Consider the following 21,084-nt stretch of genomic DNA (forward strand, 5'->3'; position numbering starts at 1 on the left):
AAAGACCTGGAGGACCTGCAAATCCTCATCAAGGTCAGTGGCGGGGGGAGAACAGCCCTGGCCTGCCCAGCCCTGCCCTCAGCAGCAGGAAGGGCTGTGAAACCACGTGCTCTCCCCTGGGCGCCAGTGGGGAAGGTCAGGCTGGGGGTGGGGGGCGGCGGCCGGCAGGGAGGTCGGCTGCAGAGGAACCAGGGCCTCCACAGCCCAGTGTCCCTTTCTCCTCCGCCCCATGCCAGGCCGAGCTGGCTCTGGCCAGCTGTGTCTGGGGTGCTCGGCCATCGGCGGCAGCCGGTGAGGGTCACCTGCAGCGGCCGCGGGCCGTGGGTGCGGCACAGGAAGGGCTAGAAGAGCACCAGGTCTCCACGCCTCCGGCTTGACCACACAGGCTGCAGAAACCACAGAGTCCTCTGCTCCCGCAGTTGGGCATCGGTTGGTCTGGCCCGTGTCTGGGAGCCGAGCGGACACAAGCCTCTGTGGTGTGGCCAGAGGCCTCAGACCCATGTCAGGCATGGATTTTTGCTGTTTACTAAGGGTCTTCAGGCAGTGGCAGCTGGTATTAAGCCCACATGATCGATAAAACTGGTGACCAGCCAGGACCAGGACACGTCCTCGGGCTCCTCTGGGTCCAGCATGAGGTCTGTGGCTGGTCTTCCTGCCTGGGCGTCAGTTGCCTGGGGGCCTAGGTCGGAAGGGTGAATGAGCAGACCTGCCTGTCCAGCCTCTGCCCCCTGTGGGTGTCCTGTCCCGGACAAGTCACCGAGCAGTGCAGAGCCTTCAAGGGGTCGGGGACGGTCTGGCCTGAGCCCTCATGGTCACAGTGTGGCAAGGCCAGGGCGGCAGACTGTGTGTCCAAAGCCAGACCTGCTGCCCTTGTCACCCTTCCTGGGTCGCAGTTGCTGGGTCTGCTGCCAGCCTCTAGAGGGCTTCTCCCTTCATCCACCTCTCCCGCGCCATGCCCTGATCTCTGTCTTCTCACCCACCCAAGGTCAAAGGGAAGTGTACCACCGACCACATCTCGGCTGCGGGCCCCTGGCTCAAGTTCCGTGGGCACCTGGACAACATCTCCAATAACCTGCTCATTGGCGCCATCAACATCGAAAACGGCAAGGCCAACTCCGTGCGCAACGCCGTCACCCAGGAGTTTGGTCCTGTCCCTGACACTGCCCGCTACTACAAGGTGGGTCCTGGTCAGTGGGGGCAGGGGCGGGGATGCAGGGAAGGGGTGCTCTCCCCCCAGGAGCCCACACCAATAGCTCTGCAGTTGAAGGATGCCCTGGTGCCACGGGGGCAGTCCTGTGTCACCCTCACCACATGCCCCTGCTCCGATCCCACACTGGCCTTCCCCCAACGCCTGCCTCTGTCCTGAGTACTGATGGGTAGGTGGCACCTCCCTTGCCCCTTGCAGAGAGTCAGGGCCTGTGTCTGATCACCTCCGTCCCCTCAGGGCCTGATTGGGGCCTGATTCACCTCTGATTTCACCAGCCCTTGGGGAGCAGGTAGGGAGGGGTCTCTCTAGCCCCTTGACCTGTGAACCTCAGGAAGCCCAGGGCCGGCAGGCAGGGGGCCAGCGTCCTCTCCCTCATGGCCGCCTCACTTGCCTGACAGAAACACGGCATCCGGTGGGTAGTGATCGGAGATGAGAATTACGGGGAGGGCTCGAGCCGGGAGCACGCAGCACTGGAGCCTCGCCACCTCGGGGGCCGGGCCATCATCACCAAGAGCTTTGCCAGGATCCATGGTAAGGTGGAGCCGGGTCCCGCCACATCCGCTTCCCCTCCCTGGCAGCCCATGGTCACCCACCCTGCCCGTGGTGGAGTCAGGCCTGGAGCCATGCGCCTGGTTTCCATGCCGTGTCCACAGCTCCCGTTTTCCGCCACAATCTCTGCCCCTTCTGAGTTCCGTTGGGTCCAAGGCCCACGGCTTCCCAAGATGGGAACTTGCTTCCAAACTTGCAGACCTAAGCAGCAGAAATCCAGGGCACGTGGTCAGAGGATTTTGATTGTGAATGTCTGTCAGGAAGGCCAACGGAGACCCAAACCAGCACGCTTACGTAGGCTCAGGCAGAAGGTACCCTGTCATTGGGAGTATAGCCACCTTGGTCCTTTTGGTTCTGCTCAGAGTTGTCTCCAGATGGCAGGACCAGGGTCCCTCTCCCAGAGCCCTCGCTGGGCTTAGAAAAGGAAGCTTTTAGGCTGGTGAGGCTCCCTGTGCAGAGAAGGGGGGACTGGCCCTGCGCGCTATGGAATGACTCAGTACGCTCTCTGCCTTCTAGAAACCAACCTGAAGAAGCAGGGCTTGCTGCCCCTCACCTTCGCTGACCCAGCCGACTACAATAAGATTCACCCCGTGGACAAGCTGACCATCCAGGGCCTGAAAGATTTTGCTCCTGGCAAGGTCAGGGGGCCAGGGAGGGAGGGCAGGTCGGGGACACCCACTTCTGGCCCCCCTTGTTTCTCCTCCCATGAGCCTTTGTTTCAGTTGGAAGGGCCCTTAAACCGTCAAGGCAACCCCCTCGGAGAGAAGGAAGTGCCTTCCCAGAAACAAGGGTGGAGCCAGCTCAGGCCCCACTCATTAGGGCAGGCTTGGCACTCAGGCCAACAGCCCATGCAGAGCAGGACCCTCTTGGCCCTGGGAGTCATGCCATCCAGGTCTTTTTTTAAAAAGATTTTCTTTATCTGACAGAGAGACAGCAAGAGAGGGAACACAAGCAGGGGGAGTGGGAGAGGGAGAAGCAGGCTCCCCGCAGAGCAGGGAGCCCGATGCGGGGCTCGATCCCAGGACCCTGGGATCATGACCTGAGCCGAAGGCAGACGCTTAATGACGGAGCCACCCAGGCGCCCCGCCATCCAGGTCTTAACGGGGGCCACCCAAGCCCAGACCTGGCCTAGAGCTTGGTTTGCCTGCTGGCCCCTGAGGTTCACCTTGCGTGCACCCCACCTCCCTGACCCTGCAGCAGAATCCAGGGCCGTGTTCCTAAGAGCCACTCCGCTTCTCCCCACTCCCTACAGCCCCTGAAATGCATCATCAAGCACCCCAACGGGACCCAGGAGACCATCCTCCTGAACCACACCTTCAACGAGACCCAGATCGAGTGGTTCCGTGCTGGCAGTGCCCTGAACAGGATGAAGGAACTGCAGCAGCACTGAGGTCCGGCTCCACACCCTGCCCGCCTGCTCCTTGGACCCGGGGCCGGGGACCCCAGTGCAGCCCGCGCATCATCAGAACTGGATCCACCCCGATCCAGCCAGGGCTTCCTGCTCCAAGATGGTGTGCTCAGCCCGCCGAGTGACCCACAGTTGGGGGGGGGTTCTTAAAAGAATGTTCCAGCCCCCCTGCCTTCCCATGTTTAGTCTGATTCAGATCTTGAGCAGCTCCATTCAACTGTATTTATTTTTGATGACAAGACTCCCATCTAAAGTTTTTCTCCTGCCTCATTTCACTGGTGGCTCAAGGATTTTAAAGAAACTTTTGCTCTTACGAGGAAAATAAGAATCCAAACTCGGTGACTGTCCGTGTGTGTGAGTGGTGTCCGTACAGGGCGCGGGGCGGGTTGCTGTCGGCAGAGGCCCCCACTGGCCACGCCACAGCAGACCTGCCACTGCCACGAAGTTCAAGTGGAAAGGCTGCTTTCCCGCGTCTTCTCAGCCCCACCTTCCTGCGCCCTGGGCCAGCCTCCCCTCCCCGCGCCCCAGCATCTGCATGGCCCCCCTCGTGTCCTTCCCCTGGGCATGGACTCAGCCCCCTCCCTCAAGGCTGCGGCGCCACGCGGCGGCGGGCATCGTTCTGCAGCTGCTTCTCCCGCTGGAGCGCCGTCCCCGGGCAGGACCCACGCCCCGGTGCCCGTGGAGCAGAGGCGGCCAGAGCAGGAGGTGGGCTCCAGGGAGGGCCCTTCCTCAGCATGAGACTTGCCTGACACAAACTCGGTGTCCTGTGGGCGCCATGAAACAAGCCTGCGGGTCCTGCGGAAGTGAGTGAAGAGGCAGGAGGAACCTAGCAGAGCCCTTGTGCTGAATAAACAAGGTGCTGTGTGCCCTCGTCTGGGATTTGGCGCCGCCAGCAGGCCCACGGAGTGTTCCTGGCGTGGCCGAGGTCTGAAAGTGACCATTGTCCTGCCGGGGGTGGTGGGTGGGGGATAACACAGCTGGTCGCCAGCCCGGCCCTTGGGCCACCTAAGCCCACGGCCTCCACTTTCCTGACGGTGCTGGCTTGCCTGAGTCCAGGCCCCTGCCTTCCAAATGCTGGTGGGGAAAAAGGCGGTTGTCCCTGAAAGGTCAAGACTTGACAACAGCTAGCAGCTACCCCAGGCCAGCCTCTCGCTCAGTTACTTTAGGGAACCACCAAGCTTAGCCCAGAGCCCAGCCTGAGGCCCTCAACCCCCAAGTCCTGCCATGGGGGCAGGTCACCTGCAGAAGTGACCCGGGCACAGGAAGGACAGGCGGTCCCAGCTGTGGCAGCTCGGTGACCTTAGATCACGGAGATAAAGGTGGCTCCTCCCTGACTGATCCCGTCTTTTATTAAAAGCGTGCGCCGTCGCCAAGAGGCAGAGGTCCGGAGGGAGAGCGTGACTTCAGGGATAGCTCGTCTGGCGGGGCACGCACTCTGCTCCTCGGCATCTGTGGAAGCGGCCGTGGTTGTCACGGCCGGCTGCACCACCTTCCCCGGGGCTGGGCTGGGGTCTGCCGGACTGGCCAAGGTCCGCCGTCAAGCCCCACGGCTAGCTGCTGGTCCACCAGGAGAGAAGGCCCAGGCCTGGCTCACTGATGGATCCCTGCCCGGGGAGAGAGAAAACAAGCACATTTCATCTACCTTCAGGGCTTGAGCCACCTCGGGAGGCAAAGGGGGCCACCCTTCCGGGCGCCCCGCACAGGCAAAGGGAATAGTGGAGCGAGCACACACCAGCCAAGAGGATGGGGAGAAATCCAGGGGCCACCCCAGCACTCCCGGCTGGCCCCTGGGGAACACAGCCCAGCTCCCCTCTCCTGCCCCAACCTCTCCTGGGGCCTCTAAGGAAAGTGCTGGTTCTCTAAGGGCATGGCCTCTGGCCCCAAGGCCTCAGCTGGGTCAGGTTCCCTTCCTCGCCCCCAGGCCTGCCCAAACATGGCCACCGGCAGGCCAGGCCTGGGCATGCTCTCAGCCCTGCCAGGAAGGCCTAGTGACCCCGCGCCCCAGCCTCCACAAACATGCAGAGGGGATGCCCTCGGCCACCCAGATTTTTGACAAAGTACAGCAGCCCCCAAAGCAAACCACCTGCAGCGCAATTATACCGGGAAACCCTCCCAGCAGGCCCCAGAAATGAGTCCTACTTTGTCCTGCGTCACAGTCCCTTCATGAGGGTAGAAGACCCAGGGAACCCCGGTCAGGTCTGGTCACAGCTCCCCTGCCACCCCATGCGCACACCTGGTCGGGTGTGGGAGCAGCCCCGACGGAGGGTCACCCCTCCCCGAAGCCCCACTCTTGTGCTTGACCCGCTCCCACGCCCCTTCCCCGCTTGCTTTCTCCCTCAGCCTGCTCATCAGCAGCCTTGTCACCCAGTGAGGGCTCGGTCCCTCTTGCCGTCCGGAGTTTGACACTCCCAGTGTTATGCCCTGGCTTCCGAAACAGGCTCCCCAGGGAGAAGTGACCACCTAAGAACTCATCAGGGACCGGCGCCCTGACCTGCGGGGAGAGGGGCTCCAGGCGGGGAACCCCAAGTCAACGCCCTAGGAAGCCGCTCCCGCGCCTGGGTTCTCCCGCCACACCGGGGCCCGTGCACATCCCACCATAAGCGTGTACGGCGCCTCCTTCTTCGGCAGCTCCTCACTGGAAGACGTGGCCTCGGCTGAGCTGGGCCCCGTGGGGGACGTGTCCACAAAGCTCTCGTCCACCACCCGGAAGCGGATCTCCTCGCCGGTGTCCATGTACAAGTCGTGCGCTCCTTCCTCGGTCTCGTACTCCCACACCCACACCTGCTCTGCCTCGTCGCTGGGCGGGGCGCGGGGTCAAGGCAACAACCAGGCAGGCGGCAGCCCGCGGGGGCGGGGGGTTCCTCCCCCCGGCAAACCCCACCCGAGGATGAGAGCCCCTTGGCTGGGGTGTCAAGGAGAGGCAGGCCCACACCACGTGCATGAACGAGGCAAGGCTGGGCAAGCTCTGGGCCCCACAGGCAAGAGCGGGAACGCTGGGGAACACGGGCCCCCCACCCGGCACCACAGCCAGGCGGGCACACACATCCTCAGGGCCCCAGAGCAGGAGGAAGGCTCAAGGGCAGAGCGAGCCCCACCTCTTGAGGCAGGAGTGACGAAGACCTCTTGCTGCCCGGGTCCTCGCAGGCCAGCCGCCACGTTCAGACCTCCGCCCCACCGGCCGTGACCCGGGCCAGGCCCAACCTCTGAGCCTCGGGGCCCCGTGTGTAAAACGGGCTGTGGCGAGGCCTGCCCCTGCAGGGCTGCGGTGAGGAGGTAATGACGCAGCGCTCCCAGAAAGTGCTTTCCACGGGACCCGCGCAGTCGGCCCTGGGGTGCTAGCCGAAGCTGCGCTATGTTCTCTGCAGCCCGACTCCACACCCCTTTCCATTGTGCCCTGTGAAAGTGACCAACACGCGGCGCAAGGACCTTCCCGGTGCTCAGGACGGACACGGCCGCCGGAAGGTCACCTGCCTGAGGGCCCACAGCCGGCGAGAGGCTCAGCCGGGCAGCGCCGGCTTTCCTGACAAGCCCCGGCGTGCCCCACAGACCCTGCCCCGGCCCGCACGGCCGAGCCACAGTGCCCTGATGAACCAGTGAGGGTGGCACCCCGGGCTCCCGCCAAAGCCCCAACCCCTCCCCCAGCCCACACCGAGGAGCCACAGCGCCCTCTAGTGGCGGTCCCACGCCTTAACCGCCCCCCCTCGGGAGCCCGGTCCCCTGCTGGTCCTGGGGACACAGTCCTGACAAGATGGGGTCCCTTCCAGGGAGCAGTCTCAGCGAGGACCCCCAGAAACAGACAACCCTAGGGCGACCAGGCAAGCGCAATGGGGGAAGCCAGCAGAGGGGAACCACCCAGCGCCGGACCGGGCACAGTCAAGCCCTCAAACGTCAGCCGACGGTACCATTCGCATAGCAGGGAAGCGGGGGAGGCGAGCCAGTCAGAACAAACCTCTCCAGGGAGGGGATCTCCGAGATGATCCCTGAGAGGACAACCTAAGCCAAGGGGACAGCACGCCACCTACAGAGCATGAGAGCCCAGACGGGGGCACGGTCGTGGGGACACCACGGTTAGCATGGGAGCATGGGCAGGTCAGAGCTTCTGGAGCACGAGTGCGGGCCGGGGCGGGGGGGTGGACACAAAGGTCAGCAGTGTCAGATCCCAGGCCCCAGGGTCACCCCAAGGAGCGGGGACTGTCCTTTGGAAAGACCTGAGCTCCCCTGTGACCCACTTTAACCTTGGGAGGATACAACTTGGCTGGCTGCTGCAGCGACTCGGGGGGAATGAGAATGTCATCGAAGAACCCTAGAGAGACTGGAACACACGGGAAAGTAACAGCATGGGACAAGGGCAGTTGTCGCCATGGAAATCTGAGCCCCCCACCCCCACCTCGGAGCCCTGCGCCCCCGCCTAGGCCACCCAGCCACCAAAACCTGCAGTGGACACCATGCAAAACTGGGACCAGAGGGTGCCTGGGACCCCGAGCCCCCTCTGGCAGCTGCTGTGTCCAGCCCACGGTCCTGAGGGAAGGCCTCACGGTGAAGCCCCGCAGCTGGCCAAGGCCTTCACTGTTGCGTGAGCACGAGGGGGCTGTGTGCTGCCCCCCCCCCCCGCAGCTCCCTGACAGCCCCCCCCTCCCCCGACCTGTGGCCCAGCCCAGAAGCTGAAGGGAGGCCTGCTGGCCTGGCCACTTGCCCCAACGTGCTCCCAGGCTTCATCTGAGGATCAGGGCCACCATTACCGTGCACTCCCTCCGGGCTACAGCCTTTGATCTTGCCAATCAGAATCTCGTCCAGGAAGGGATGGAACACCACATAGCGAAAATGGACTGGAAGTGAAGGAAGAATGTCAGTGACGAGCAGGCACGTGAAGGACGGCTGCTCTGCGGCGGCCCCGGCTTCCCAGTGTTGACCACCCTCGCCAGCCCGCTGACCCGGAGGCCCATGGCTACCCCAGAGTCCGCTGGGCCCTCCATACCCAGTCCCTCCGTGGGTCCAGACCCACCAGTGGAGCCGCAGAGACCCACACCCCGTCCCCTGCAGGGCCACAGCACGGCCCCCATAACAGGCCAACAGCAGTGGCCCTGAACGGAGGGCTGGCCCCCAAGCCCACCCGACAAGTCACTCCTGAACCCAGATTCTGGGCCATGGATGACTCCAAAGTCAATTCCACCCTTCCTCTAGACTCGCTCCCTTAATTTCTAGAAAGGGCAGAAGTAACCGGCAAAGGGAGCCAGGTTCGGAAACAAGTCTTCCATCTCCCTCTGATGGGAAAGTTTGCCCCAGGCATAGCTCTGACCTGGAATAGGACGTTAAAAATGCCCTGAAATGGACGGGGCCACGGGGAGGCAGAGGCAAGAAGCCAACAAAAATGCCTCTGTGGGCTCGCAGGCCCTGCCCTGGGTGGTCCCCAACTCGGCAGACCCCCAGGACCTGGCAGAAGCCATTACCTCATCACTCCTGCCCCTGACAGCCCCAAAGGGGTGACCAGCACTGGCCTGACCCCCGCCAGAGCTAGAGAATAACCGTGAGGCTACATCCTGCCGGTCACACGGTGCCCATCGCCACCCACCCGTGTCAGCTGTCACGCTTCCCCGCCGTGAGGATGGGGAAGCGGCTCAGAGGGGCTGCAGGACCTGCTCACAGCCACTCAGCTCTTCTGTCCTGCTTTGCCAGGGGAGGACTCCAAGCCTTTCTGGGCCACCAAACACGGCCACAGGGGGGTGGAATCTACCTTCCCCGGACAGCTTTCACCCCCACACAGGCTCCCACCACCAGCACCCTCAGCTCCCCGCTCTGCCAATGCCACCCGAGGGCCGACGGGGCCCCCAGCTCCCCGCCGGGTGGCCTCTCCGTGCCCCACCAGGCGGGAAGCACGAGGGAAGAAGCGGGGGCGAACGTAATGCAGTCTATCCACAAAACGGAATATTACTCAGCCTTAAAAAGGGAGGGAGTACAGACACCTGCCACGACATGGATGAAGCTCGAGGACATTACGTTACGTGAAACAAGCCAGTTCCAGAGGACCACATACCGTGTGACTCCATTATATGAAATGCCCAGAACAGGCGAACCCAGAGACAGAAAGTAGATCCGCGGTTGCCAGGGGCTGGGGGAGGGGAGCAGGAGGAGCGACTGCTGGTAGGTACGGGGTTGCTTTTCGGGGGTGGGGAAAATGTTCTGGAATTAGATCGTGGTGACAGTTGCACAACTGAATATCCTAAAAGCTACCGAATGGTAAGCTTTAAAAGGGTGAATTTTATGGCATGTAAATGAGATCTCCATTAAAAACAAAAAGGAGGCCACAGACCAGCGGGAGGGCCAGCCGGGCCAGGGCCATATTTGGAGCCACCTCCCAAGAGCCCGACCTCAAGTTCCGGGGTGTGTAGTGGGCAGACGGGAGCCGGGAAAGTCAACAAGGATGGGGCTGCAGGATCAGTAAGAGGAAGACCCGCTCTCGGGGGCAGGCTCGGGCCAAATCCCAGGAGAAGCAGGGCTGCCTCGGGACGTAGTGAGTTTCTGCAAAGGGCAGACACTGGATGATTCCACTGTATGAAGTACCTCGAGTAGTCAAATTCATAGAGACAAAGCACAACGGTGGTTTCCAGGGCCCGGAGCTGCAGGGAACGGGGAGTGAATGCTTAAGAGGGGCAGAGTTTCAGTTTGGGAAGATGAAAAGGGTGGTGGTGGTTACCCAGCAATGACTGTACTCGATGCCATTGAACTGGGCACTAAAAATGATTAACATGGTAAGTCTTATGTTATATATAGTTTATCACAACTTAAACAAAAACAGAACAAAGCAAACGGTGGGCATGAGGAGAGTCCACTCTGGAGCCCCGAGCAGGTCAAGAGGGGCTCCCCCCGGGGCCAGCCATCTTGTGGGACAAGGGTAACAGGGCACTGGTGCCATGTCCAAGTACCCTAAGGACAAGAGCTGAGGCTGGACACCTGGGCGCAGTGTCACAAGTCACAGAGACTGACATCTTGTGAGCACTTACCATCCGAGAGAGGTGAAGTGATCCGGCCCGGGGAGAAGGAAGTACAAGGCAATAAGCCCTCAAAACAAAGGGGGAGGCATGGGGCTGAGGCCTCCCTCCACACACCCTGGCCACAGCCCTGGGTGAGGCAGTGGGCTGGGGGGGCGGCAGGAACAGGGCCCAGGGTAGAAGATCAGCCCTAAAGCATGGCATTGATCTCCACAACAGAGCACCACCCTGCATGGCGCTCCACAGACCACAGCGAGCTTCACAGCTCCAAGTGTTGACCCCATTTTACAGATGAGGAACCTGAGGCCAAGACAGGCAGCGTTACCTGCTCAAGGTCCGCATCCGGCAGGGGGTGGGGAGCAGAGCCAGAATTCAAATCTGGGTCCATGTGACATGCCTCACCCAGGGCCCTAATCCTCACACCTCATTCCCAAGGAACCAGGGGGCCCAGGGTGAACTGGGGGTGGGGGGACAATGAAAACCAACAGTGGAAATCTTACACCAAGTGGCAGAAACAACCAAATGAAAGAACAGAATTTCCTCAAGTTTAACTTTTTCCTCCCAGTCTTCCTTGAAGTTCTGGTGCCTCTCACCACTTGTCCAGGGCAAGTCTAAAGGCAGAGACTGGGCTCAGCTTGAGGGCATCCTTCTCCGTAAACAGAGGCCCTGTGGTCTTGTTTTCACGTCTCCGTTTAATTTCTCTGCTAAGTGCTCCTAGGGCTGTCCACAGAGCACAGTAACATCTCTGTGAATCTAAGTCTCCGGATTCCTGGACACAGACACCAGGCGGCCTCATGGCACGTTCTGGAATGCTCGACATCTCTGTGTCCAGAAGCTGACCAAGATGGGCTAGGGCAGGGCTCCTCACACTTGGCCTTGTGTGAGAAGCACCTGGCTCCTTATTAAAGCACAGTCTGCAGGCTCACCTCCAGAGACTGATTCAGCAGCTCTGAGTGCCTAGTGCCAGCTGCAGGCCTGCCCGCTGATTGGCCCCGAACCACGTCAGCGAACCACGTCAGCGGCCCCTCCCTTGCCTTCTGCTGCTTCGGCTGGGTCCAGGGAGGAGAGAGGATGCCCCACGCCCTCCCTGAGGACCCCAGCCAAGGTGACCATCGCTCTACTCGTCCAGGTCCGCTAACCAACCTTGCCTTCCCTTCCCAGGGTGCACACCCCTTTGCTGTGCGACTACAGCTCCTCCCACCGGGAGGTGGAGTCTATTTTCCCATCCCTTGACGCCAACCTCAGCCATGTGACCTGCTCTGGCCAATGGGATCTTCCTACAGGAAGAAGAGCCCACATTGCAGCAGAGATGAGCTGTCCCCGTGAGGCCCCCCTCCCCACCAGCCAGTCTGCCAACCACCAGACACATGAGGCCATCCTACCCCACGCAGCCCTGGACGGGCCAGCCCAGAAGAACCCATTTAGTGGATCCACAGAATCAGGGGAAACAGTTCAAATCAATGAGCCACTGAGCCCTCCCTATGTGCCAAGGACCCATCCTAGGACCTTTGCACGTATTAATTTAGTATTCTCACAACAGTCCTGTACTATGAAATCTACTGTTAACTCATTTTATAGGCAAGGAAACAGAGGCATGGAGAGATTACATATTCTACACAGGGACACAGAGCAAATAAGTGGCCAAGTTGGGATTTAAATCCCAGAGGCTACACTTAACCATTAAGTCCTAGGGCCCCTCAAAGTCCCCCACCCTCAACCAGCTTCCTTCTCAAGAGACAGATGCACTCCCCTCGGCTCTCCACACTGTTAATTTATTTTTTTAAAGATTTTAAGTAATCCCTACACCAACATGGTCTTGAACTCACAACCCGAGATCAAGAGTCACACACTACTAACTGAACCAGCCAGACACCCCTGCTCTCCACTTTTAATCCAGCAATGACCATTCCAAGTGCCCTCACCTGTCTGGCCACCCACCCCCCCAACCAGACTGAGCAGCCTGATGGCCCGGCAGAGTAGGGCTCAGTAATAAATGAGACCAAAGGGGGCACAGACACGGAGCCACAATCAGAGCGAGAGAGGCCTCCAGAATCACCTTGTCTGGGGCACCTGGCTCAGTCATGTAGCAACAGATTCTTAGCTCAGGTCTTGATCTCAGGGTCATGAGATCGAGCCCTGTGTTGGATTCCACATTCGGCAAGGAGTCGGCTTGGGGTTCTCCTCCTTTCCCTCTCCCCCCACTGGTGCGTGCACACTCTCTCGTGCTCTCTCTCTCTCTCAAATAAATGAATAAATAAAATCCTTTAAAAAAAAAAAAATCACCTCGTCCACCATTTCTTATAGGTAAAGAAACCAAGGCCTAGACGGGGTAAGATTCTGCCCACTATCACCCAGTCAATTCCTGGCAGAGTCAGGACTAGGCCTCAGGTCCCCCAATCCCTAGACCAGGATTCCCACAACCAAAAACCAAACCCCAAGAAACCCAATGCCAAGGAGGAAAGGGCAGGCTGCCTGGTGGCTCAGTCGGTTAAGCGTCTGTCTTCAACTCAGGTCATGATCTGGGGGTCCTGGGATTGAGCCCTACATCAGGCTCCCTGCTCAGTGGGGAGTCTGTTTCTCCCTCTCTCTCTGCCCCTACCCCCTCCGTGCTTTTGTTCATGCACACTCTCAAACGAATAAATTAAAAAATCTTAAAAAAAAAAAAAAGAGGAAAGGGCACCCACCTTTGGTGTGCGACGCGCCGTCCCCTGGGAACACGTAGGCGTCCTCCAGCTTGGTGATGTCAAACAGACAGATGCAGAGCCCCACGTTGTACACGACCTGTGTGCATCCGCATACACACACACACACCGTGACTCTGAGGCCCGGCTCCCCAGCATGCTCTCCTGAGACCCTCGCCACCCACGGCAGGTAATGATTACCCCCATTTTACAGCCAGAAATGAGTTGGGGCACCGTCTGAGGTAACCATGGGTCAGGGGCCTCTGAAGGATGCGGAGCTCTGGAAAGAGCGGGGCCTTTGTGACAAGGCAGATCCTGGTTACAGTGCCAGTTCCAACGCCCACTGTGTGACCGCCAAGGTCACTTCTCTGAGCCTCAGTTTCCCCCATTTGCAAAAATAGACCTCCCAGGCTGCAGGTTTGTTAAACAGAGAGAATGGATGTGAAGCCCCATGCCAGTGTCTGGCTTACATGCTAGAAGTAGTAATAGTCAACCACGGATCACTATTATTATTAGTCAGCATCACGGACAACCAGGGAACCCTGGTTTAAACCTGCACTTCCCAAAGTCTCCAGGTCCATGCTAGAGCTCGGGGCTTGGTGTCAGAGGCCCGGCTAATCCCCCATTCCGCTCACAAAGTAGGAGACACAGCCGTGGTCGCAGGGACTGAGGCTGGCGGAGTGACCCAGGGCCAAGGCGCCGAGACTAGACAGCATCCTTTGCCCCCTCCGCACCCCACGGCGCTCCAAACCACGGGCCCGCTGGTGTCACCCTATCTGCCACCGGTATCATCACCTCCCAATTACAGCCCTGCAGACTGTTCAACGATTAGCAAGAAGCTCAGAGAACTTACGGTCCGGGCCAGACCTCACCACAATGAGGCACAGAGTCTGGCTGGCTTCGGCAGCACAAGATCTGTGCCCTTGGCCGGACCACGGACCTCTTCTGTGCAGCCTCCTGGCAAATGACTCAAATACAGAAGACTCATCTCAACAGGTCACTGAAGGACCCAAAGGGACTACATTCCCTTCTTGGACTTTTCACACCTTCTCTCTCCAAAATGCTCACACTTCGTCCCTCCACAGACCCCTTGACCTTCTACCTCACAAAGTAACCGGAAGCCATCCACTAAGGACTTCATGAGTTCTCTCCACCAACAATTCCCCAGATCCATACACCTCCCTTCTATGACCTCAGCCTCTATGGAAGGGACTGGCCTCGTGTCTAAAGCCAGCCAACCTTCCCCTTACTGGCTCCTTCTCAGCCTATCACCTCCTGCTATTCTACGGATGAAGACCAATACTGCCATGACATCCTGCAGGCCGTGTGCGGCTTGGCTCCTGCCACCTTTCCAGTCTGCCCTCCCCTCTCTTCCTCCGCCCAGGCCACACTAGCCTCCTCCATGTTATCATGGGTGAAATATTCCTTCCTGCCACAGGGCCTTTGCACATGCTGTTTCCTCTGCCTGCCCAACTCTTCTCTCTGCACCCTCAAAAATGAATCCCCTAGGGGCGCCTGGGTGGCTCAGTTGTTAAGCGTCTGCCTTCGGCTCAGGTCATGATCCCTGGGATCGAGCCCCGCATCGAGCTCCCTGCTCGGCGGGGAGCCTGCTTCTCCCTCTCCCACTCCCCCTGCTTGTGTTCCCTCTCTCGCTGTCTCTCTCTCTCAAATAAATAAATAAAATCTTAAAAAAAAAAAAAAGAATCCCCTAATTAGTTCCTCCTCAGCATCATCTCTCAGCTCAAGCTCAAATGCCATATCCCTAACAAAGCTGCTTTCTCCCTCATTGTAGGCAGAGTTCTCCTTCATTCCACAGACTTGTGAATGCCTGTCCTTCACAGCACTTACCTCAACTTGTCATCATATACTCAGCTGTGGGTCCCTCTCATTCATATCTGCTCTCCCCACCACACTACAGGGTAGAGCCTTGTCCGCCTCGTTCATTCAATCAACAGACAATTACGGAACATCTGCTATGTGCCAGGCTCTGGCTAAATATGAGGGTACCGTGTGGAGAAGACAAAGGTCCCTGCCATCATGGAGCTGCAAAAAAAACCATAACCATCTAAGAAGGAAAAAGTGATAGGAAAACAGAGTAACTGAGGGAGGGTTACTACAGAAAAGGCGGCGGGAAGGCCCCAGACTAGCTGTCACTAAGTCATGTAGGGCTGGCATATAAAAGGTGCACAAATACTTTTTTGCAGGAATGAATGGATAAACCTCCTGACCGTTAACTCTAAACCACTCTGTCCATCTTCACAAAAACAGTGCGCGGTTGGACAACCATTATTATTTCCATTTTACAAATGGAAACTGAGGCCCAGAGGGGTAAGTGACCTGCCCAAGACTGCAAAGTAATTTGGCAGTGTAGAATCTAGCATTTCCCAGTTACAAGAGCCTTTTTCAAACTCAGTTTCTTTTTTGATTCCCTCTGACATCCTTCGTGCAGAAGGATTACCCCCATCCCGTGTACAGGTGAAGAAACCGAGTTCTGAGACGTTAAGCTACTTGCCCAAGGCCGACGTTTAGCATGACCAAGGCCAGGCCTGCGGCGGGCAGGTGGGCAGTGCTGGGCCCTCCGGTGCCAAGGCCTGCCAGCGACCGCGCGGGCCCAGTACCTTGTTGGCCAACTTTTTGTTCAGCTCCTCGGCAATGGAGTCGTTGAGCTTCCTCTCAAACTGCCACGGGGGAATCCGCACGGTGTCCACCATCTCCACCAGGACAAACATCCCGGCCTGCGCTGGGGCCCTGGGAATGGGAGGGTCAGTCTCGCACCGTCTGGGGCAGTGGGCATTCCCCAAGCCCCTCCCCGCCCAACCCGGCAGTGGGGCTGCGAGGCAGGGCGCCGGGTACCCCGTGCGGGGCGCGCTCAGCCGCTGCAAAGTGAGGAAACTGAGGCTTAGCGCGAGGGGCCCTCGCTCCAGTGGAAGGGGTGCGAGCACACGTCGCACGACCCCGCGCGGCCCCCCCCCCCCCCACGAAACACGCGCCGCGGCCACGCACCGCGCTCCCACGCGCAGCCGACTCCGGACAAGACTCCGAATCTCGCTTCCGGAGAACAGACCAATAAGAAGCCTTTGCCCGCCCCCTGACGCGGCGCGGGGCCTCCCCTTCCGCCGGGGCGGAGCCGTCAACCCTCCGACCGCGCTTTCTGGTTGCTAGGCGACCCCGGTGCGTTCCAGACTTCAGCGGCTTGGCCAGTGCTCTACTCTCTTCTTCCGGGTCTCACGTCGTGCTCTGCGCCGTAGCCGGAGGGATCCTCTCAAAAGCCCGTACAGGATGCTTAGACCCCTCAGTACCCTGGAGGCGGGAGAATTAACTGGAAAGGGGCAGGCGGGACCTGATAGAAATGTTTCGTATCTTCTTCTAGGGGGTGGGTTACACAGATGTATGCAATTGTCAGGGGTGCCTGGCTGGCTCAGTCGGTAGGGCATGCAACCCTTGATAACAATAACAGGGTTGTGAGTTCAAGCCCCACGCTGGGTACAGAGGTTACTTAAAAATAAAATCTTTTTAAAAACCGCATTAAACTCTATAGTTAAGATCTTTGCATTTAATTGTAGGCAGATTACATCTCAATTGAAAAGTGGTAATAAGTTGGGACCCAAAAACAACCTCAGTAGCTTCCCACTAAACTAATAATAAAAGTCCGAAACTTTGAGGCGCCTGGCTGGCTCAGTCCGTGGAGCCTGCGACTCGATCTCTAGATTGTGAGTTCAAGCCTACACCTTGGGTGTAGAGATTACTTAAAATAAATAAATAAATAAATAAATAAATTGGGGCGCCTAGGTGGCTCAGTCACTTAAGCAACTGACTTCAGCTCAGGTCATGATCTCAGGGTCCTGGGATAGAGCCCTGTGTTGCTTATCCGGGAGTCGGCTTGTCCCTCTCATCCCCCTCCCTCCGGTCCTGCTGGTGCGCGCTCTCTCTCTCTCAAATAATAAATAAATATCTTTAAATAAATAAGTCCAAAACCTTTATGGTAGCTCACAAGACCCTGCAGGGTCTTGCCTCTAAAATAAAATCTTAAAAAAAAAGGGTGGGGGGGCGCCTGGGTGGCTCAGTCGTTAAGCGTCTGCCTTTGGCTCAGGTCATGATCCCAGGGTCCTGGGATCCAGCCCCACATTGGGCTCCCTGCTCAGCAGGAAGCCTGCTTCTCCCTCTCCCACTCCCCCTGCTTGTGTTCCCTCTCTCTGTCAAATAAATAAATAAAATCTTAAAAAAAAAAAAAAGGATCTTGCCTCTACCCACACCTCCAGCCCCAGTTTGTTCTTTCCCCTGCCACCCCTGCCATTCCCACTCATCTTCATATGATAGGTAACATGGGCTTGGGCTAAGACAATTCAGTAGCTTGTCGGAGATCATGGGCTGCTACATGGTAGAAGCGCACCCATCTAAACCTCTACACTGCCTCTAAAAGTTGGTGGGCTGTGGAAATACACTGGCTTGTGTTTAAACCAAATAAAATTTAAAGAAAATAAAAATTTGAGAACTTAAAAAAAGCCTTGGGGTGGATGAGAGAGGCACTCGGAAATGCATGTTGCTTCCCTTTGCAGATTTTACACATGTGGCGATATCTGCGTGAGGCTGGTGCAGTGATACTTAATTTGGCCTTCTCTGCATCCATATTTTTATTTTTAGGTCTGTCTGCTTCTCCTAGGATTTGAGCTACTTGAAGATGGGGGAAATGCTACTTCAGCTCTTTAGTCCCATGATCCCCTAATATATTTCTAGGAGGCATTCGGGAAAAGTATTGAGGAGATGAGTCTTTTCCTCAGTCTCTCAAACCTCCGTCTTCATTGCATTCCCACTGCTACTGCCCTGGTTCAGGCCCTTCCATTGCTCTGCTGGAGCTTAGCCACACCCCTGGCTTCTGGCCTCAGTCTCTCCTTAAGTGACTCTCGCACTGTCACGAAAACCTTCCCTTCATGAATATCCTCTGCCTACATGGAAAGGCCTGGACCGAATGCAGCCTTTCTCTCCAGTCTTACCTTCCTTCTGTTTCCAAGCACTGGGATGGAGCAAGTTCTTTTAGTCCTTCCTCAAACACTTGTTTACCTGGAGAACTCCTACTCATCCATCAGAACCCAAACACAATGCCTACCCCATTCATTGATTCACTCAACATACTGTGTGCCCAGCTTTGGAGATCCAGTGGGAAGAACTGGGCCCTGGGCCCCGCTTCAGCTCAGAGGGGTTGCAGGGAAGAGGGAGAGAGAGATAGAATTTGATGCTCTCAGGAAATTAAAAGTATTTCAGCTGATTTATAGGGAGATAAAAACCATGAGATTGGAGACCTCAGCAGGGTCCAGATCACAAGGGCCTTATCATTATAATTTAATCCTCACAACAGCTATATAGTAGGGTCTATAATTATCATTACCTGATTTATCTCATTTATCTCATTATCTCATTTTGCCTCATCTAAGGCAGAAAGAGGTTAAGTAGGTCGCTCAAGGTCACACAGCTAATGACTGGCAGAGCTGGGATTCAGGCTCCAGAGCCCATGATCCTAACCACTGGGCTGTGCCAGGACATTATTAACCTAAGGACGGCAAAAGGAAGCCTTAGATAAGAACAGGGGAATGACACAGTGATGCATCAGTGGGATGGACAGTGGGTGGGAAGGGGCTGGGGTGGAAACGTGAAGACCAGGGAAGAAGTTATTGGGTGGCTCCTGTAAGAGAAGGCCTGAGTAAGGCTGGTAGCCATGGAGCGTGAAGCTGGGCAGAGTCCAGAGGTCTCCAGGGGGTGGTCCCAGGGATAGGGTGGGTGACCTAGGGACAGAAGTGGGAGGAGCCAAAGGCAGGAGGGCTTTGGGCCCTGGCTGGGTAGTGGGCCTTTCACTGAGACTGGAAACTGGAGGAGGGCCAGGCTGAGGGGATGGGGCCAGCATTGCAGAGTTAGTGTTTTGGGTTCCCAGGCTTCTTTTATGGTATTCAGCTCACACGACTGCAACAGTGATTTGTTGGCACGTTTGGTTTCCTCATTAGGAAAAACAGGGACTGGGCTTCTTTGTTAATTCTCTGCGTTGTTCCATGGAAGATTTGAGGTGGCTTACAAAAACACACAAAGGCAGTTTGTAAGCTCCTCGACGGCAGTGGACTTCTCTGCCATGTCCCTCCACATCCTCTGGGCCTAGCCCTGTGTCTGGCACATGGTCAGGGCTTGTAAATATGTGTTATTTGAACGAACAAAAGGATAGCAAAATAATTGTTAAGTGGAGGAGTGAGGGAGAAACAGGGTTGGAAGCTAACCCAGGAGGAGGAAGAGAGTCCAGTGAGTGGTTAAGGGCATGGAGTTCCCACGCCACAGCATGCTAAAGCCCGAGAACTTCTCAGTGCCTCTGCTGTCTCTCTGTAAAGCAGAGATAATAATAGAACTGATCTCAAATGATTGTCCATCATGGAGGACTGGATAAAAACTATATATGGTGCCTCACAGAAAGAAATAATATGAAGGCATAAAAAAAGAGGACGAGAACGCTCTTTGTGTATTGCTATGGAATGATATTCAGGATACATTAAGTATAAAAACACAAAGCACAGCGCAGTATGTATGGGATGTTACCACTTGTGGGAAAAGGGGAAAAATAATACTCTGTTGACAAGCATCTGATTACATGGGGGGACCGCAGGGCGAGGAACAGAATGGCTGAGGGTGTGGGAGTGGGGAAGGGGGGGAGATTACCAAACGCCCTCTGGAATCTTTGATAATTAGGATCATGGGAATATCTTACCTATTCAGAATTTAAATTTAAATTTAAAAAGCAATTAAGATTTTTTACGTCTTAAAAACACCCCTCTCTTGGCCCTCCAGCTAGTGGCCCATTTTCTGCTCCCTTTACTGGCAAAACTGCTCGAAGGTTCCGTCAGAGCTTGTGGTCTCCAAATCTCCTCTTCTTGTCCTCTCTTCAACCTGTTGTGGTCCGGTTCTGGCCCCGCCACGCAGCCCACACCGCTTTCTTTGGTTCACCAGTGGCCTCCACGTTGCCCAATGCAGTGCTAATTGTCAGTGCTCAGCAGCCACGGGCGCTCCTTTGTCCTTCACACACTCCTTCTGCTTGGCTTCCAGGGGACGGCGCTCACCCGGGTCCTCCTCCCGTCTCTAAAAGCTGGCGGGTCCCGGGGCCACTTTGTGCCATCTCCGCATCTCTGTGCATGCCTGGTGCTGTCATGGGGCCTCGGGGCGGTGACCAGCACCTTGCCACGGAGGCTCCCGCGTGGCTCCCTCGTGGCCCTCTCCCCGAGCGCCAGATTCACCCCCTGCCCGCTCCATGTCCCTGTTCAGCAACTCGAGTTTAGTCTGGGCCAGAGTGGAACTCTTGGTCATGTCTCTCCTGCCAACCTACCCCCGCCCCAGTCTTCCCATCTTAGAAAATGACTCCTCCATTCTTAGGTCGCTCAGGCCCAAACATGGGGATTATGTTTCATTGTCTCTCAGCCCCTCCCCTACGCAACTGTGAACAAATCCTATTGTTTCTACCTCCAATGCAAACAGAGTCCAACCCTCCTGCTCACCCCCACTGCAACTCTTGGGGCCCAGCCACCCTCACCCTGCACCCCTCACTACGCACTCCTCACCTGGGCCTTTGCTTCAGCCTCCACCCCAGTTTCCTTGTACGGGCCTCACGCCCCACCGTCTCTGCTCAAAACAGAAGCCGGAGAGACACCGTTAAAATGCCGATCAGAAATTCTCAACCCTCCTCTCTGGACCCTGCAATGCTCTATCTCATAAAAGCCAGGCCTTAGGACGTCCTTCACAGCCCTCAGGGTCCTCTGCCCCTCACCCCTGTGACGGCATGTCCCACTGCTGTGCCCAGTGGCTGTTTCTGACACTCCAGACACACTCCCCACTGGGACCTCTGCCTCTCCCCAGAACGGTCTCCCGTCCCCACCCTCCTGTCTTCAGTCCTCACCTCCTGCAGACCCTTGCTTTAGTGACACCTCCGTGAGGCTTTTCCTGACCCCCCACCCGGAGCCCCCCATTTTAAATCTCAAACCACCCAGCCACCAGCCCCCACTCCCTACCCCACTTACCAGTTTCCCACAGCACATGGCCTGCTTTATGAGGTTCTTCTATTGCCCCCTCCCTCTTCCTGACTGTAAGCTCCATGAAGACAGGCATTTCATCTGTTTTGTTCACTGTCGACTCCCCACTACCTAGAAAGGTGCACAATCAGTTCAGGACAAATATTTGTTGGATTATTGAATGAAAGAAGGAAGGAAAGAAAAGATTAGCCCTGGGACTCCT

General features: G+C 57.2%; 2 protein-coding genes and 1 long non-coding RNA gene across 6 annotated transcripts in view; 1 reads left to right on the plus strand and 2 right to left on the minus strand.

Moving 5' to 3' along the window:
• The window catches only part of ACO2 (aconitase 2), a 28,591-nt gene extending 25,088 nt beyond the window's left edge, over positions 1-3,503 (plus strand). The window contains 5 exon segments of the mRNA XM_081819008.1: positions 5-33; positions 986-1,177; positions 1,606-1,738; positions 2,273-2,394; positions 3,009-3,503. Of these exon segments, the coding sequence (XP_081675134.1) occupies positions 5-33; positions 986-1,177; positions 1,606-1,738; positions 2,273-2,394; positions 3,009-3,146 (614 nt within the window). The 3' untranslated portion in view covers positions 3,147-3,503.
• A 992-nt stretch (positions 3,504-4,495) lies between these two features.
• On the minus strand, positions 4,496-15,894 carry POLR3H (RNA polymerase III subunit H). 4 transcript variants are annotated; one of them, XM_081822532.1, is made up of 7 exons: positions 15,835-15,894; positions 15,450-15,579; positions 12,835-12,931; positions 7,904-7,990; positions 7,413-7,476; positions 5,656-5,961; positions 4,496-4,768 (listed from the first exon to the last, which is right to left on the minus strand). In XM_081822532.1, the coding sequence occupies exons 2-6, from the start codon at positions 15,558-15,560 to the stop codon at positions 5,700-5,702; spliced, it is 621 nt and encodes a 206-aa protein (XP_081678658.1). In that variant the 5' UTR covers positions 15,561-15,579; positions 15,835-15,894; the 3' UTR covers positions 4,496-4,768; positions 5,656-5,699. The 4 variants fall into 4 exon arrangements, with proteins under 4 accessions (XP_081678658.1, XP_081678659.1, XP_081678660.1 ...); XM_081822533.1 differs by lacking the exon at positions 15,835-15,894 and adding an exon at positions 15,685-15,805; XM_081822534.1 differs by lacking the exon at positions 15,835-15,894 and having other exon boundaries at positions 4,496-4,764; positions 5,753-5,961; positions 15,450-15,807.
• A 3,762-nt stretch (positions 15,895-19,656) lies between these two features.
• Positions 19,657-21,084, minus strand: part of LOC145721920 (uncharacterized) — a 7,707-nt gene continuing 6,279 nt past the window's right edge. Inside the window, exons 2-3 of the long non-coding RNA XR_014145943.1 lie at positions 20,871-20,993; positions 19,657-20,475 (exon numbers count right to left, since the gene is read on the minus strand). This is a non-coding gene — a long non-coding RNA (uncharacterized LOC145721920). The remainder of the gene's footprint in view (positions 20,476-20,870; positions 20,994-21,084) is intronic.

Source organism: Leptonychotes weddellii, chromosome 5 (assembly GCF_054177405.1).
Source record: "Leptonychotes weddellii isolate Sample4059 chromosome 5, ASM5417740v2, whole genome shotgun sequence".
Classification (NCBI taxonomy): Eukaryota; Metazoa; Chordata; class Mammalia; order Carnivora; family Phocidae; genus Leptonychotes; species Leptonychotes weddellii.